General features: G+C 47.2%; 1 protein-coding gene across 2 annotated transcripts in view; it reads right to left on the bottom strand.

Moving 5' to 3' along the window:
- The window catches only part of LOC144152704 (diacylglycerol kinase theta), a 64,940-nt gene extending 54,242 nt beyond the window's left edge, over positions 1 to 10,698 (bottom strand). For both annotated transcript variants that reach the window (XM_077684108.1, XM_077684109.1), the window contains exon 1: positions 9,272 to 10,698. In XM_077684108.1, coding sequence (XP_077540234.1) covers positions 9,272 to 9,542 — 271 coding nt within the window. In that variant the 5' untranslated portion in view covers positions 9,543 to 10,698. The remainder of the gene's footprint in view (positions 1 to 9,271) is intronic.
- Positions 10,699 to 17,752: the final 7,054 nt, after the last annotated feature.

Raw genomic sequence — 17,752 nt, 5'->3', positions numbered from 1 at the left:
CAGCAAAAAGAGGGGCACTTAATGGTCAATGCTTGGAAAAGTCGCTTACGAATCCTTGTTGCTTTCTTCCGCCTGCAAACACCCTGAAACTCCTCGAAATTAACCGAGGGCGCCTCAAAACTCGAACCGTTAACAGCGCAGTTCAGGGAGAAAGTGCGGGTTTGCTACTAATCTATGCGGCTTAAATTTTACTTTTTTGAATAAATAAACGAAAAGAATTAGCTAAACCGGGACGCAGTTACATCTAATCCCAAGAAAGTTTCGTCACACCCACCATTTACACGCTGGCCGCTTAACGAACAGTGTCTCCGTTGTACCACTTCGAAGCATGGGTCAGCACTCCACGCACGCCTTTCTATTGTGCGAGCTCTGGCCCCGGGAACAATTGTTCAGCTCCCCTGAAGGGCCATGCATAAAAACTTCCGTCTCGTCTTTCCGTTCAGCTCGCAGCAAGCAGCGAGTGCATAATGGCTGTTCTTGATTGGCAACGCAGAAAGAAAACGAAGAGAACGGCAAACGACATAGAGTGTCGTCTGTCCGAAATTAACGGCCTTATTGATCGGACGTCTGCGTTCGGCTAAGTGCTTGCCGAGTCGACCTCCTGCAAACTTCCCTCTGCAGCCGACTCTAGCAAACAACGTTGGAATTTGCGGCGGGGTCCGAGGCACGTAAAGAAATGATACATGTAACAATGTTACGAGAAATGTTACAAGCGTTTTCGGCTGCTCGTTAAAACTTCCTTAACATTTCGACTTCTTTATAGCCCAGAGGACGAAACACTTGTCTTTTCTGTTGCTGAATCGAACGACCGGTGCTTACAGCTTTTGGCACTTTATTGAACAACCAGGAAATTTATTCATTCATCAGCCTAGTCCACGGAAGGAATAACGCTTCTCCCAATCATTGGCACGTTTCAGCCGAATGCTATACACCAGGACAGCCTTTCAAGTAAGCTTTTTTAATGCAGCTTCTGCAAAAACAATATTCCTTCTTGGGCTTGGTAAACGCTAAAATTCCGTCCGTGCGTCCGTCTGTCCGTCCGTACATCCGTCCGTTCGTCTGTCTGTCTGTCTGTCTGTCTGTCTGTCTGTCTGTCTGTCTGTCTGTCTGTCTGTCTGTCTGTCTGTCCGTCCGTCCGTCCGTCCGTCCATCCGGTCGTCCCACTCTGTGTTTACTTCATACCTTAGTGTGTTTGTCTGCGCTGCTATATGTTCATTACATAGAAAGAAAAAAAAGGTACTCAACTAAACGGACAGCGTATAGGTGTGTCCAAGCGCAAGCTAATTTTCTATCCCTTAATTCTCACTCAGGAAAAAAAGCGGTGGTAAGGATACATAACTGATATTTCTTTTTGAATATTCCGTAATAAGAAAGTACGGGGGCGATTCTCGGTTTGGGAAGCGTGTTAGTAATAGGAAACAGGCCACATATTCTACCAGGGGTAGCTGTACGGCTTGAGATGCCGCGTAAAGGATCTCCTCCAATCTTGAGCGTTTCAGCAACTCGTTCACCGACAGACTTAATACCACGCACGAGCCATGCACAGCAGTAGCCAAAACGCTTTCCTCCCGAGCACCGCATCAATGCTGCTCCATTCAGGTGTTGCAATTCTCGCGTGGCCCAATTTTCCCGCCAAAAACATTTTTTTTCCCGTGCCGGTGCCTCGAAACTGACCGTGTCGTTTCGCTGACCTAAAATGGGCAAACATTCATTTTTCTTTTCGCTCGAGGCGTCACAAGGTGAACGCGAGAGGGCCCGAGGGGAGCGATGCTGTTTCGGGTGCAGCATGCAGGCGGCGAGCCGAGGCGCAGTCCGTCGATTGGTCGCCGTGGCGCGCGCTTCCCTCCTCTTCATCGACCCTTGAGCGCCCTCTTCCCCTCCACTCCTCTCTTCTCGGCGCGTGTACGGAGTCAAAATGGCCGCCGCCGACGCCATGTTCAATAAGAGGCGGTGCGGTGGACTCGCGAGGAGCTCTCACGCGCTCGGCTCGCTTTGCGTAGCGGGGGCTACCGAAGTGGTACAGCCCACGCGGCCTCACAAACATCCCCGACCGGTACTCTCCCAAAGGACCAACCATTGCATCGGCCACGGGCTTAAGTGGGCAACGTAGTCAAGGAGAAACGAGCATAAGAAAAAGAAAAGCTTAGGCGGATTTGATGTCAGCGGTGACAGCAGTGTCCCAATCACACAGGCTATCAGTGAATACACGTTCGTATTCGAGCAATCATTTTGTCCACGCAGCCATTCAAGTCACTCTGTTCAAAGCTGCGTTCATCGCGACTATGAGTGAACCAAACGGGGATAAAATATTGAAGAATAACAACTTAGCCATCTAGCAAAACTTGAGACCATCAGCACCCGAAGGTCTGTAGCTACGCGAAGCATAATGATGTATTATTTTCCTTTTTCTGTATCTATATTCCTGTATCAGAAATCAAGTTTGTCGTCTGTCACAAATGATACCTGAATGCCTTCATCTCGTCGGACCCACGACTATCCTTTGGCTATGAATCCGCACAGCGTATTTTTGTGTAACTCCTTGCTGAATAAAGTGAAATGAGACCTCTTACTCTACAACCAAGCGATCGTCACAAATCGAGACCGGCCGGCTTGATGGGTTTCTGTCCTACGCTCCCCGTTGCTTCTTTTTCTTGCTCCTTTATTTTCTTTATTGATTATTTTTAAGAATCAATAGCTGAACAAACAGCCTAATGCTCTACAGTTTTCAATCTGTCTCAACGAACCTGTGCGTAGCGCGTCTTTTTTTATTGTTAAATAGTGGCCGCTGAGTACGGGCTTGCCACCCTGAACAACTTATGTCAGACTTTTTTAATCTTCAGGCCAAGGGCTCGACCTTTATGCACTCACAAAGAAGAATAAGCGGAGAAGATAAAACGGGTTAAAACATACGTGCGCCCCTCTGTTGCACTCTGTGATACCTGCGCTTTTCTCCAGATTTGAAGGACAAAAGTAAAACAAGTCCCTCTTCTCTAACACAGACACCTTTTTATCGGGAGGTCCGTCCATGTCATCACAAACGCTACACTGTGCTGCCCTGCATATCAGCAGCATTTTTTTTAATTTTTAACAACAGATAGACGAAGTAAAGCAGTTACTTCAACTGTCGTGAAACAGCATACTTCCCAACCACTTGCATACGTCCCTCCATCTGCGTACCTCTACAAGAAATTAGATTAGCCTACAGAATACTTGAATTTTTGAACACGGGACAACAAGGAGATGAGACATATGTGGTTTGAGACCATCTTCTAACCCCACCCCCTGGCTTACCGAGCACCTCTCGACCATAAACTCGTCGAGCCGGTCGCCTCGTCGGAAACGTTACTTCTGGAATTCAACTGTATTTACCATCACGAGCAGAATAAAAACACGAAATAAACAAGACAGGGCTTCGGAACACTACCTCAACACTTGCAAGGTCGCTAGGAACGTTAACAAAATCATTGCGCTTTACTATACAGCCAGCATTACTTTCGTCTTTCTGTGCTATACTCGCAGACTAGTATTGAAGCACGTTCATGGGTGGTTTACATGCGACGCCGACCTTTACGCTTGTTACAACTTCGCCTGGTCGTGAACAGCCGTGCACGTCAGCCAACTTGGGGCCTATGGGGCCCTAAATGTTGTACCCTCTTTGAAGGATTGGATATTTCACCTGTGGAATTGCTTTTTGACCATAGTTCGACTCCATTAATAAATGACAGCTGGTAGCAGCTGCACACCTTACAGCAACTATTTTTTCTATCTCCAAGCAATAAGTGAGCGTTTGTGGTGGAAGGCAACATTCCTTTAATAGGTAAGCCTACTTATTTCGGTGACCCTACATATTTTGATTAGTTGCCCATTTGCTTATGCAGCAAGATGACTCTCCTCCTTTCATAACGGAGCCAGCGTAGAGAGCAGTCCAATGCTGGATAAGATAAGCAAAACTACATAATTCACCAAGCAAAGAAATACAATCTTTTTGGCTCTGTAATGAGCTGGCAAACTCCGAGCCTTTTTTACAGAGCCATCTGCTTGTAGAGCGACTGCTTGCGTTAAGACAATACCTTACTTACAACATACAAAGTTGCACCATTTGGCTGGCGGGCACTCCTTTTATTTAAAAAGCCGGCTAAATCAAGGCCTCGCTGATGAGTAATAAATAAAGTCAGTCCAAGGTGGTGACTTTGTAAGCGCTCCGGATTAAACAAAATGTAAGTATGGAGTGCTGCCTGTCTCACTCCCGCCTACCTATTCTCGGGGTGGGCTCTACCTGCTGTGAATTCTAATGGCACAAATAACGCCACCCGAAACGCATTTTGGCAACGTGAGGGGTCCCGCTGGTAGAGCCAGAAATCTCAAGGCGGCATCTATAGAGTAACATTCAGCGCGTTTCAAAAAAAAAAAAAAAAATGCGCGATATTTCCCGGTCACACATTCTGACAAGCCCTCAAATATGAGAATTGTGCAAAGCGCGGCAGCCCACCAAACCCACGAATGTGCCAACGAACCGTGTGGTCAGTAATAAATAAACCGATAACACAAAACCATGAACCACAGGAAATTTCTAGATCTGACGTGGTGTATATGTAATGTATATGTAATGTATATGTAATGTATATGTAATATGTAATGTAATGTATATGTAATGATGTGTGTGTATATGTAATTCCATCATTTCTATAAAACAATGCCATTTTTTTACATTAATGAAAGACAATTTCGAAATTTGTGTACTCCGATTTATATTTTTGCATTACATTTGTTGCTTACCACTACTCACACCTGCATGGTAGTACCCTGCGTATTTAAAGGTGATATTATTCAAGCTGTACACCTAGACGAGGACGGTAAAAGCTACAAAACTGTTGATGTCCTTTAAAACAGATACAAATTTAGCTATTTTAAAATGTCAGTCCCCCCTAGCTTCCTTTCGCCATTCATGTGACGCGCGAACCTGCAATAACTGCTCTACAAGGGAGGACCCTAAGGTACTGTTTTCTTTCTCGTGTGGCATTTCCGCGCGTGCCGCTTCCGGGCGAGTTTACTTTGGGATCCTGAATTCTATGCAGCAAAATTACTTTATTTGTCGATTCGTGCGGCTGAGTTACAAGTCAGTTCACGTGAGTACAGCGACGCTAGAGCCAGTATTACTGCGACTCCCGAGAGAGCAGCATCGAGGCGAAACGGGACAACCAAGCCAGTCCAAAGAAAAGAGAGTGTAGAGTAAAGTTTTACGCGTTGGAGCTGCACCAGGGTGCCGAGAAATGCCGCTTTGGGGGCGTACGGATTATTTGGGGTCACCTGGAGTCTGTAACGTGCCAGTCAGCTAGCAGAATACCCCCAACTTTCCGCGACGGTACTTGGTAACTTGTAAAAACTGCCTGAAGCCACGCTTGTTTACATGTTTGCCTCCGCATAAATTGTAAGGCACGCAGGTTTATTTGCGTTTAAAATGACTTTTGAATTGAAGTTGTTAGGAATCCTTGAAAGAGCAGAGAAAAGTCACTGGCCTTACCTTAGTGTAGTTTTTTGCCACCCAACGATAATGTTCGCTGTGGAGCGCCCTCCTACATATATATATATATATATATATATATATATATATATATATATATATATATATATATATATATATATATATATATATATATATACAGGGTGTCCCAGCTATCATGCACCAAGATTTAAAAAAAGAGTAAAGGCGTAACTCGAAAGAAACCAGGTGCATAATGTTTGCAGTACTGTGAAGAAGCGGACAGTATTTTTTTCTTTAATGAGACTTAATTAACTAATTGTAATTAATTATCTAACTCGAGAAATACTGTCCTAATCATCAAAGTGTCAATGAGGAACTTGTAGGTAACCACGAGGGGAATCTATCTGCGGTATTTTCGGCGATGAACTAATTGCGTACACATTTATTTTGACTGATAAAGGAAACCCGCGAAATATGAAAAATACCACGTGACGGCGCCTCCGCGCGCACCCTAAACCAACGCCCTCAAACAGGCTGCCTCTGAGTTAGCCAGAATGAAATAGACAAAAGAAAGAAAGAAGAAATCGCGACCGAGTTTGTTCCTTATCTGCACACGCGTCCCGCGAATCTTGCTGCTGCCGCTCCTTCCATGCATGCTATTATCAAGGTGATGCGCTGTCTCTTCGGGCGGGTAACACGCGAAGCAGTTGCTTTCAATCAGCTTTGTTTGGGGACGCTGCTTTACAATGCGCGCGTAAGCGTCGTCACGTGGTATTTTTCATATTTCGCGGGTTTCCTTTATTAGTCAGAATAAATGAGTACGCACTTAGTTCGTCGCTGAAAATAGCGTAGTTAGATGCCCCTCGTGGTTACCTACAAGTGCCTCATTGACACTTTAGTGATTTGGACAGTATTTCTCGAGTTATATAATTAATTATAATTAATTAATTAAGTCTCGTTAACGAAAAAATTACTCTCCGCTTCTTCACAGTACTGCAAACATTATGCACTAGGTTTTCTTCGAGCTACGCAATTTCCCTTTTTTTAAACCTTGGTGCATGATAGCTGGGACACCCTGTATATATATATATATATATATATATATATATATATATATATATATATATATATATATATATATATATATATATATATATATATATGTGTGTGTATATATATATATACATAGTATGGAAACAAAACTCCCACAAAGAGCGCGAAAAAATACGGTAAGACACACATAAAAAAACAGTTAAAAAATTGAAGTTTACAAACGCCTCCGAAGAAAGAAAGTCCTCTTCCTGAAACATAAGTAATCTTCATTTTTTTTTAAATTGAAGACTACCGAATATATACCGAATATATATTTCACAAGTCTTATTCTCGCTTGTTCCTTCTTAGCCCACAATACTTTTTCGTTCAATAAAAGAAAATTGACTACTCGATGCTTTATGGGATAAAATGGATGAAGTACGTAGTGGGAGAAACGAGGTACAAGAAAACAAGGAACAAGCAAACAATGCGGACAGCTTGGTAGGACCATCCACAAGTTTGTTTGTTTGTTTTTGTCTCCTCCATTCTGCCTAGCTTCTCCGAGGCAGAATCATAACAACTTTCCCGGATTTTATTTCAGCTTTATCTCAACGACTTCACCTTGAGGTAAGTTGAATTAAAAAAAAAAACTGTGCCAACTCGTACCTCCCTTTGGTGCCAAAACAAGTGCCTAGACCTTGGGGATTTCTATGCACTCCGCCGGGTGGGTCCCTCCAGTTTATAATACCTAGACGAACACACTCGGCGAGTCCGGAGGGCTTTTCTTTCCTCTTAGAACAAGAAATCTTAGTTTCACGATGTATATTGAAATCGCAAAACAGCATACATCCCCGACCACGCTCTCATTGGCAAACAACATTGCGCGAGTCTAGCTGTTCGTTCACCGAATCCAGCGTTAAAGCGCCGCGACCATGTCCGTGAGGCTGGCTCGGTACAATGTATGGCCGCCCAGGTTTGCAACGCCTCGTCTAACGTACACTAAATGTTACTCGTAACGCCAACATATTTAATGTACCATTTTCTAGCAGTCGCGCGTTCACATACCTTTGGACTAGACAGACTGGAAGAGGCGCGGAGACCGAACTAGCTCAAGATTCGGGAAACAACCCGCGGTGCGTATGGGGTTATTTCCTCCCTTCCTGTGACGTGCTTCTCTCGTTCGGGTTCGCCCATCTAAAAAACTATTTTCTCTCCCTCTCTCTCTCCTCTCTCTCTCTCTCTCTCTCTCTCTCTCTCTCTCTCTCTCTCTCTCTCTCTCTCTCTCTCTCTCTCTCTCTCTCTCTCTCTCTCTCTCTCTCTCTCTCTCTCTATATATATATATATAGCGAATGAGAATAGGAAATGAGGGGCTCGTTGAAAATAACACAGAAATAAAGGTTGGCAGTCAAGAAAACCTCGGAAAGCAAAGGGGAGAATATGGTAGGTTATTGAAACAGATAAAGAATTTGGAAAGAAAGAAAGTGGAGAAAAAATTCCCGCCAGGTGGGAACCGAACCCACGACCTCCATATATATATATATATATATATATATATATATATATATATATATATATATATATATATATATATATATATATATACCACAACACACAACATACACACGCCCATAAGGATGTCAAGTGCCTTGACAGCGACGGGACAAACTGAGACGCGTTTAGTTAAAATATGCACAACAAAAGCGCTGCGAAATCAGACACAACCTATGTCTGCGATAGAGTGTTCGCTTTTGATGTTTCAATGGATGAGATTAAATGAAACCAAAAAAATTATTAGCCCAAAGTGCCTGTAATAGCAATACTATAAATGTCGGGCGAGTTGGTTCACGTTGCTTATAAACGTGAATAAAAAAGAGACATGCCAAGGATGGGCATGGGGTGTGTTCCACTACCAAATGATTCCATTTATGTTGTCACGAGATGTGCTGCTCTACCACCTCAATGTTTCTTTTTTTTTTTTTTCTTTTTTTCGGCACGAGGTATGTTTCGTTGGCAATTTCTGAGGATAAAGTGTGCGTGCTCAACAAATGGTGTAAATTGATGCCTTCGGGCAAATAAGATCAGCGCCCATCTCGTTTCGTCTTGCTTATGCGCCAATCTTTTTAGCCCTAAACGCTTCTATCTATACAAAATTCTTCATTTTACCAGGATGCAAAGATTATCCCTTCGGAGCTCAAAGTTTTCAGGGGCACTCAGGGCACTTTTTCTGCCCGCTTAGTGCACACATTAGCCTCTGAAATTACCGTTCTATAAGCACCGTCAACGTGACACGCCTCCCACGACAACGTGACAAGCGAAACTGTGACCTTGTCCCTATCAGGGAGACTTCTTGCAGAGCAAGTACCGTCAAATACACTTTCTTAAGTGAAAAATGCGCTGATTGGGAGAGGTACTTAAGACGAGATTTATTATTCGCAATTAGCACTGAGATTGATTGTTTCGGCATACATTTCTTAGGCCTAACACCCATGTATGTGTACGTCCCCGCTGTTGGAAAGCTCCGTCACCCACTGAAGGCCTTTCGTGACATGCGATGCACATTCGTCTTTAAACCCCCAAGCAGTGGAAACAAGGTGCGATAAATGCGCCTGTAGAGGCGTCCCTTTTCTGGCAGGCCATGTGGCACCGGCCTTGCACCTCTCACCATAAAATCAGCGCACAGGGCTCGTTCCCCTGCGTCTAGCGGCTGCTGCAGTGATGACTAGAAAGAAGCGGGCCGTGATAGGAAGGGGCACCCACCTTCGCAAATGTACCCTTGACCTATGAGTCCCCAGAGCATGTCGGTGCAGTGATGGCAGTACGTGGGCTTGTGGAAAGTCCTCTTGGTGAAGTAGTGGCCGTGGCCCGTCTCGTACTCGGGTTGCTGCTGCTGCTGTTGCTGCGGCTGTTCCTGCGGCGAGGAGCCCTCAGCGCCGGCCGACGTCGGGCTGGCTTCTTCTTCGGGCTCCGAGTACTGCTGCGGCTCACTCGGACCGACGCCCATGTTAGGCCTGGCTGTCGACGAAGCCATGTTTCTGCACCACCGGAAAAAGCCCGCCACCGCTGGCACTCAGCGAGCCGGTGGCGATAGCGGGGCCGCGTCGCCGCGGCGTCTTGCAGCCCCACGAGAGGCCCGCGAGCAGCAGCTCCTGCGCCTGGCCGGAGGCGACGTCAGTCCTCGCCGGCGCGCCAGCTTGCCATGCCGCGGCGCCGATGCCGCGCCGGCCGTGCTCCTACCGTGCTGCGGGCACACGTCGTACAGTTACGGGACCGCGGCGCGTGTTCGAACGGCGGAGACCTCTGTGCGGTGTCGTTACTCCGGGGGCCACTCGGAGACACGGAGCCGTCGAGCGACGAAAGCAACAACACAAAACGAGAGCCCCGCTCTCAGTCAGGCCTAAAGCGCGCACTCAACCGGAGCTTTCCCGTCTGGGTCGCGCTGGCGGTTTGCGCGGAGGCCGCCGGCCGCCCGGGGTCCCGCCGGGCAGCGACCGCTGACGGGGCCACCGGAGATCGCGGGGTCGAGCAGGCCTAGCGGCGCTGGAGCTTGGGACGAGGGTTAGCGCCTTGAGGCAGGCCACCGGGTGCCACCGCTGCGGTAGCCGCTCCACGGGTCGACGCGCGGCTCAACGAGACGCCGCCCTCCGGGACTTGGGAAAGCGCTCTTGTGAGGCGTTGCTGCCGGCCGCTCTAGGCAGGTCATCGCCGAATCAACACCGCGCACACACCAGCACGAGCAGGGGGGGAACGATGTGGGAGGGGGGCGCAGCGGCGAGGAACAGCGAAAGAGGGGCAGACGTCGTCTCAGAGCACAGGCACGTCACGTCGAGGGCACAGTTTTCCGCGCACCGGCGTGAAGCGCGCGCGGAGTCAGAAGCGCCGCGTCGGGGGAGGCCGGCGATTAGGTCGAGCACAGGACGGCCCGGCGGGCATCGAGCAGGCGGTCGACGGGGGAGCGGCGGCGGCGGAAGGATCGAAGAGGCCCACCGCGGCGGCTGCACCGGCTGGGCGTTGCTGGCTTCTCATCGAATCCTCAGCTGGCGGTCGGCCCGGCTTAGCCGCGGCGGGGAAACGTCAGGCTTCGCTCGTCGGCAGCCCGCGGTTGGACGTCGAGAAGAATTGGGCCGTTCGCATCCCAAAACATACAGCGGAGGCGACACCGGTGTGCAAGCCTCTCGGGCCGGATCCGCGGAGCAGCGCCAAGGGAGCTGAGCGCAGGGGGCGCCACGCGCGCCGCCGCGCTTGGAGAGGGGCTGCGCCTTCACTCTCCGCTGCGCGTCAGCCGAAAACGCCGGGCTGGACGCTCAAAACTCACGCGAGTTACATCCCCTTCTGCGGCTTCGCACGCTCACACGGAAGTCATTCATGTTTCAAACACATCGCTTTTCTTTTCACTCCACTTAAGCCTGGTTTACGGCTTGACACGAAACGTCGCCCACAAGTTGTCAGAGTGCAGAGAAATGACGGCGCTGCACCTCCTCGTTTAATATTCAGTAAGCTGTTAATAGAAAACTACTTTACTTACCTGCTAGTGTTCTGCGATGCGAAGTGTCTGTCCCCGAAAGTACATTACACAGCAGTTTTCGCCAAGACTCGATAGCCATGCTTTAATTGGGTTCTGTGTTTTATACGGTAGTTTAGATATAGTTTTAATAATAACCACAATTATAATTTTGGCTTCCCTCGTTACCTTGTATCAGCGGACGTGTTCCAGCAAGGATTATATCACGAGACTCTGGAGTTTTTTTGCAGACTAACTTCACAAAATAAAGATAATTTGCGAGAAAATTAATATTTTTTAGCCAACTTAATTCAATTAAGAACCTTACCACAATAATTTTGAACATTTAAAACTAGCTCCGGACAACCTTGAAACTAGCGAAGACTTTCAAGATCGTTTACAACTTCCAATGTAGGTTGTTAACGGCAAGGGTGCTTCCCCACTGAGACAGTGCGTAACTTGAAGAAGCCGACTTTACAAAAACGCAACAGTGCCGGTCGGTTTAAGTTTTACTTTACGATTGAAATACGCCCGCATGACAAACAAAAATTTGGGAGTCGCATACGGAGTTTACACGCGTGCGCAGAAACGAAATAAACAAATACACCCTTAACGCTTCCATAGATAAAAAATGATCACTACGAGCCTAATTGAGTTTATAAGACACAAGCAAGTTTACAACAAGTCACCTCACGTGAAGTAAAATAGATTAATGATTTACTGTGCCTAGCACCGTTGGCGTACGCAAGAGGAGGAGGGGTTGCGAAAAGGCGGCCCCCTTCTCCACCTCCGAAATTTTAGAGGCCGGTGTGCGTGCTTTCTAGAAGGCTCAAGGCTGACATAACGAGTGAGTGCAGATAATTATGGTGCTAGTGCAAGCTGAAGATTAACCTTACGCGATCCCGATATATTCTCTCACCACTATCACCACTATACAGTTTGTAATGTTGTGAGAGTGAGTGAGTGAGTGAGTGAGTGAGTGAGTGAGTGAGTGAGTGAGTGAGTGAGTGAGTGAGTGTGAGTGAGTGTGAGTGAGTGAGTGAGTGAGTGAGTGAGTGAGTGAGTGAGTGAGTGAGTGAGTGAGTGAGTGAGTGAGTGAGTGAGTGAGTGAATCAACTTTATACAACAGCAAGCGCGACCTTCGGGTGCGCGTCCTCAGTTTCAGGGTACTATAATGCTTGCTGGCGAGATGGGCCCTCTCCAGGAACACAAAAAACAAAGCAGTTGGAACGCCAGAGTATGCCCAAGGCACCCTGAAGTTTTTTTGCATCTAATTTAGAATTTATTTCTTGTTCCTTTTTGTTTCCCGAGTTTGTTTGTTTGTTTGTTTGTTTGTTTGTTTGTTTGTTTGTTTGTTTGTTTGTTTGTTTGTTTGTTTGTTTTTTTGCCGTTTACCTTCTTTTAAGTACTCTATTTCCATTTTTTATGGGAACGCTTGGATAAAGACCACGAGGAGGAACCTTAATTTCAGGACTACAGTCGTACCCTGTGTGCCGTCCGCGGGGGTAAATTCGACTGTAAAAACAAGGTTTTCAACACATTGTGCACCCCTGGTGCATAGTGGGCAGAAGCCATTTGCACTATACGCGCTTCTTGTGACAGGTCCGTCCTTGAAATCCGTCGTAATCAGTATCATGCAGGTTATTAAAGCAAATGGGGTATCTCCATCATGAATCGCCTCACGAACTTCTCCCCATAACTGTTTTCCCGGTAGCATCCCAACACTATGAGTATCCTTCAAGATCAAAAGAGTAGCGAGTGCCGAGAGGTACGCGTACTACCCGCCACCTTGCAACCCCCCCCCCCCTTTTTTTTTTTTTTTTGTTAAGGAGCGATTTTAGTTGCGCCGTCGAGCGCCACCAAAAATAAATACCAAGAAAAAAGACCAAACGCACGTGAGCGTGCGCCTCGTAACGAGCGCCCGGCGTCGTCCAGACTTGCGCGTAGGCTAGCGCCACGTGAGGAGCTCGCAAAATACCAAAATATACCAAGCAGACGTGAGCGTGCGCCTCGTGAGGAGCACCCGGCGTTGTCAAGGCTTGCGCCACGTGAGGAGCTCACAATAAAATACAAAAAATACCGAGCGCACGTCACCATGCGCCTCGTGACGAGCGCCCGGCGTCGGCCAGCTCGACCTTCGAGAACACTCTGCCCAGCATTCGTGGCGTGATCTCTCGTGTGCTCTTCTCGTGGCCAGTTCACGTGCGTTCTCGCCTGAAGTGGGCCTAGTTTCCAAGCCGGTTGCCGCTGGTTCTGGCGCGTGCCCACGCGGTCTACTTTGGGAGACATGTGAAGGGCTGCGGACAAAACGATCCGGGCCTGCCAGTCATGGAGACCTTCCAGCGGCAAGTTGGGATATACATGTGAGGTGCAACAGCCGGGTCTCCGACTAAGGGAGACGGGCCGCCAGCTAAGCTGTTTCTTCAGCCTTGCACCACTAGTGTAAGCTGCGCCAATTTTTTTATCTGTGGTCAAAAGTAGCTCGCCGTCTTTCGAAGTGAGAGGAGCCCTCATTGCGTGCCCCTGCAGCCTTGGCTGGCTCCCAGGCCCTCTTGAGCAGTATGCGCTGATCTACCAGAGCTGAGATGGACAACACGGCAGAAGCAAAGTATTATTCATAGCAAAACAATCACATTTTGAGGGTTTTACGCACTGAAGTTACACCTGAGATATGGAGGAGCGCTTCAGTGGAGGGCTCTGGATTGATTTCGATTACATGGCGATCTTAATAACCGTGCGGCAAAAATCATGACACACAAGGTTTTCGTTTTCCGCCTCCATGAGAAAAACGACCACCACGGCGGGGTCGAACCTGAGTACTTAGCCTCAGCAGCTCAACGCCTTAGCCACTGGGCCACCACAGGGGTGAAATACCAGCAGTACCTCAGACAATGTCGTGATAAAGAGAATCTCGCCATGATGAGCCGTATTTTGTGCGTGCGTGTGTGTATGTGTGTGCGCGCGCATATGGCGTGCGTGCGTGAAATTCGAAATTAAGCCTCCAGCGGTCACGCTAGAGAAAAATATAATTAATTCAGCGAAAAAAAAATTACGAATACACCTACGCACACGTCATGACGTCGCGATTGATTGCGAGAGCATTAGGGTTAAATTCCCTATTATTACTAATGTCCTCTAATTATCATCATTATCATTTTCCCTGTGCGTCTTTTTCCTCTTCTCTCGGTTACTACGACTCGGAACATACCCGCGGGCGGATCGAAAAGAGGGCGACCAGCTGGTACTTGTGCTCGAATTACTCTCGCAGGCTTCAGTACACTTCTTCTAAAACACGCTTCTAAAACAAAGGGCCACAACCCATTCGGTATGCCCACTTTTATCCTTTTCCCTTAGCGTATTTTCCTTCATTTCTCGGTTACTATGACTTCGGCACACCCCCGCTTTCGCATCTCCAAGCAAATAGGACATTTAGCGGGCACGTACTTTCCTATTGACATTAGTTAGCATGCTTAAATGACTCATGTACGCCTCCGTATACGTCTCTAACACACATTTTAAGTCGAAAGCGACAACGCATTCTCACGTCCATCCTTCAATTTCACTCCCGTATTCACAAACCTAACTAAACTAAAACGTTTTCCTTCCAACACTTTTCGGCACTAAGCTTATACAGAAAGAGCGCCTTTTTTTAGTTTTAGTCAACTAGCGTCACCGAGTGGTGTCTGGTGTTGGGACACCCCCCTTCCCCCCCTTTAAAAAAAAAAAAAAGCTTTATAAGTGGCGCATCCCACCCCCCTTTAGGCCTTTTCTTCCGCCCAGACTTTTTACACACTTCATATACCAATTTAAATGTAAAAACGAGAATAAGATTTAAAAAAAAAACGAAAATAAGATATCGTTCGCACGCAGACTGTCTTTTGTAAATATTTTCCCGGCAGGGTAAAATACCCCCCCCCCCCCCCCCCCCCCCCCCAAAGTTTTCAGGCTACGCCACTGCGTGCTAGCCTTGCTTTCTGAGGCCTCTGGTTCAAATCCCACGCCAACCCAAATCCTGTTTTTTTTTTTAATTATTCGCTGGGCCGTCGTCATTTTCTGTGACATCCGTCGGCCATTTTGGGTGCCGTCTGTATTTGAGGGAGGCCGAAAATTTCGACCTACCGATTTAACTAGTGGTATCGCTTGTTTTTGTTGTTAGTACTATGGATGACACTTTCCCGGATTATTCTGCCGGAGGAAAGTTTGAACCTGCGAACTTCGTTTAAATTCCGTAGGTAAGTGCACAGCATGGTAGTAGAAAGAAAAACCCAGAGAAAATCGCGTTATCGCAATACAGCTTTTTGTGCTAATAGTATGTGACCTTGTAAGTCCAAATTTGTGTTCTTGTTTGACCATATTATTACACAAATTAAAATACAAATGGGTAATCTTTTTTATTTTTAAAATAAAACACACACACACAACTCGGAGACCGCATCCGCGCATCTTGATCAACATGTCCAGGAGCCAATATATCAAGAACTCTTGCCCTCATTGATGTCGAAACTCTGCAAAAAGGCTTTGTTCCTATATTATGCCCTAAGTAACCCACTTCTGAGCTCGAGAGAGATAAATATCAGGCATATTTATGTTGGAAGCTTGCTTTAGTAACACTTGTAATCACAGAGTTAGATGTGACCAAATTTCTAGTAAAAAAAGGGAACTTTTTTTTTCTTTCTACTATTCCGGGCGCAGTTTTAGCGTCCTGTATGTTGACTTCACTGCAAGGCATTGTGACCCCGTCGGTGCAAAACAAGCGGTGTATCAACGCGCCTTCGAAGTCAAATGGTTGCTTTTTAGATCTGCAGTGTTCGTACGTGTGCGCTTTGTTTTTCTTTAACGAGATTCAATCGCTGTGGACTTCCGACGCCGACGCAAAGCGTGCCACGCGGGGAAAAGCACTCTGTTTCCCATTCTGAAAGCATGGACACGCCTGAAAGCGTGAAAGCGTGGACACGCAGTGGTTAAGAAAGACTAGAAGGCTAACGATGAAATACGGAAAGTACATCGGAGAATCCAAAACAGCCAAGGTAACTAAAAAAGAGGCAAGGCAGATTGAAACGAATAAATGGAGGGAAAAAATGGAAGCTAAAACGTCGTTAAAGATGTACAGGGCTGAGAAATCGAACACCAGACAGGAAAATTTCTACGATAATTCCCAGGGCAGTGCTTTGCTTTTTGAGGCTAGAGCAGGTTGCCTGCGAACGAAGAGTTTTGTGGGGAAGTATTCACAAAATGATGGGGTATGCGTGGTCTGCGGAAAAGGAACAGGAACTATGAGGCACATAGTGTTAGAATGTGAGGGTATCCATCCAAATCTACATGAAGGGAATATTGGGCTTCCAGAAGCCCTAGGATTTAAGGGTATCAGAAAGGAAGTTAACTTCAAGGCTGTCGAGGGGACGAAAAGAAGATTAGAATGCTGGTGGACGAAAAGCAGAGAGGGGAATATTGCCTAGGACAGTTACCACCTGTAACAGGGAAAAGAAAGTATTTCGGGCCTAATAAGCTTTAGTGCCTGCCCTAAGCAGCGCTAGTATTAAACCTAGAGTGTGAAACATGGTTATATTAGTCCTTTCTGGTAAGATGACATGTCATCACCCCGCTACAAAGGGAAACCAATAGCAATCATCATCATCATATCTTGCAGATGACTAGCGAATTCTTCCACTCCATGAGTGCGGTGATGCGGTACTAGGTGCCCTGAGGAAAGCGAACGTGAAAAGGTTGGAAGGAGCGGTTTCAGATTTCCGGCTTAAGAGCCGACGTGCAATGCTGCCATCTCGTCCGTATCAAGTGTGCCTACCGTGTTTTGTTAAAAGGATTGTGACACTTAACGGTGACAGAATTAATACCTGTCTGAACAATTTTAGGGACAATTTCTTTGCCACTTCATACCATATACATGCCGCTTAACAGTTTGCAGCAAACAAATCATGCAGCACTGGCCGGCGGTAATCACGAGGCTGTCGCAAATACCCTCCCCTCCGCCAAAGAGCAGAACTGCTAAAAAAATGTCCATTTCCCTCACGGCACGCTTTTTTACAGCGGCAAGAGCCCTCAACAATTAAAACTAATTAAATAAAAACAAAGCGTGCACAAGCACGCACAACACTGCACGTATAAAAACAGGACCAAAGTGTTGCGCAGGCGCGCTGTCTTACAGCTCGGGGAAGTTGGTGCCGACGGACGACGCTAGCAGCGCCGTCCTCTTTTGCATTGAAGACGATGAGCGCGACGCTAAAGGTGTGTCCGGCATAAAAAAAAATCTAACATCCCTTCCTAAAGAAAGTTGAGAGAAGTGCAAGATTTTTCGCGCACTAATCAACCGCATCTACGAACGATCGAAATGTATACCTATGCGTTACAGCCGTTTTCTGTAATTATACTTCCTCCGTAGATGGCCATGCTTCACTGCAGAACAGGCAATGTGGGAAAGCCAGCTTACAAAGCCCCAGCTTACACCGATACTCTAAAAGAGGTCATCCCCGAGTAGCTGACGAGCTTCCGGAGGCACCGAGCAGCCGCCGACTCCATCGCCGACGTCGTGGCGGCCCTTGAACACGCCAGGGCCTCCAAGCGTGTGGTGGCCCTGGTGCTGCTGGACGTGAAGGGCGCCTTCGACAACCTGCAGCGTCATGCAATCTCCCTGGCCATGGAGGAGGCAGGCACTGCGGGCAAGCGCAGATGCCAGTAGACGTGGGTACCCCGCAGGGCTCTGTCGTCAGCCCCTTCCTCCTCAA

Source organism: Haemaphysalis longicornis, unplaced genomic scaffold (genome assembly GCF_048455015.1).
Source record: "Haemaphysalis longicornis isolate Haplotype H1 unplaced genomic scaffold, Haemaphysalis longicornis Haplotype H1 scaffold_9, whole genome shotgun sequence".
NCBI lineage: Eukaryota > Metazoa > Arthropoda > Arachnida > Ixodida > Ixodidae > Haemaphysalis > Haemaphysalis longicornis.
Note: the sequence above shows the minus strand (reverse complement) of the source record. Positions and strands in the feature narration are given on the sequence as shown.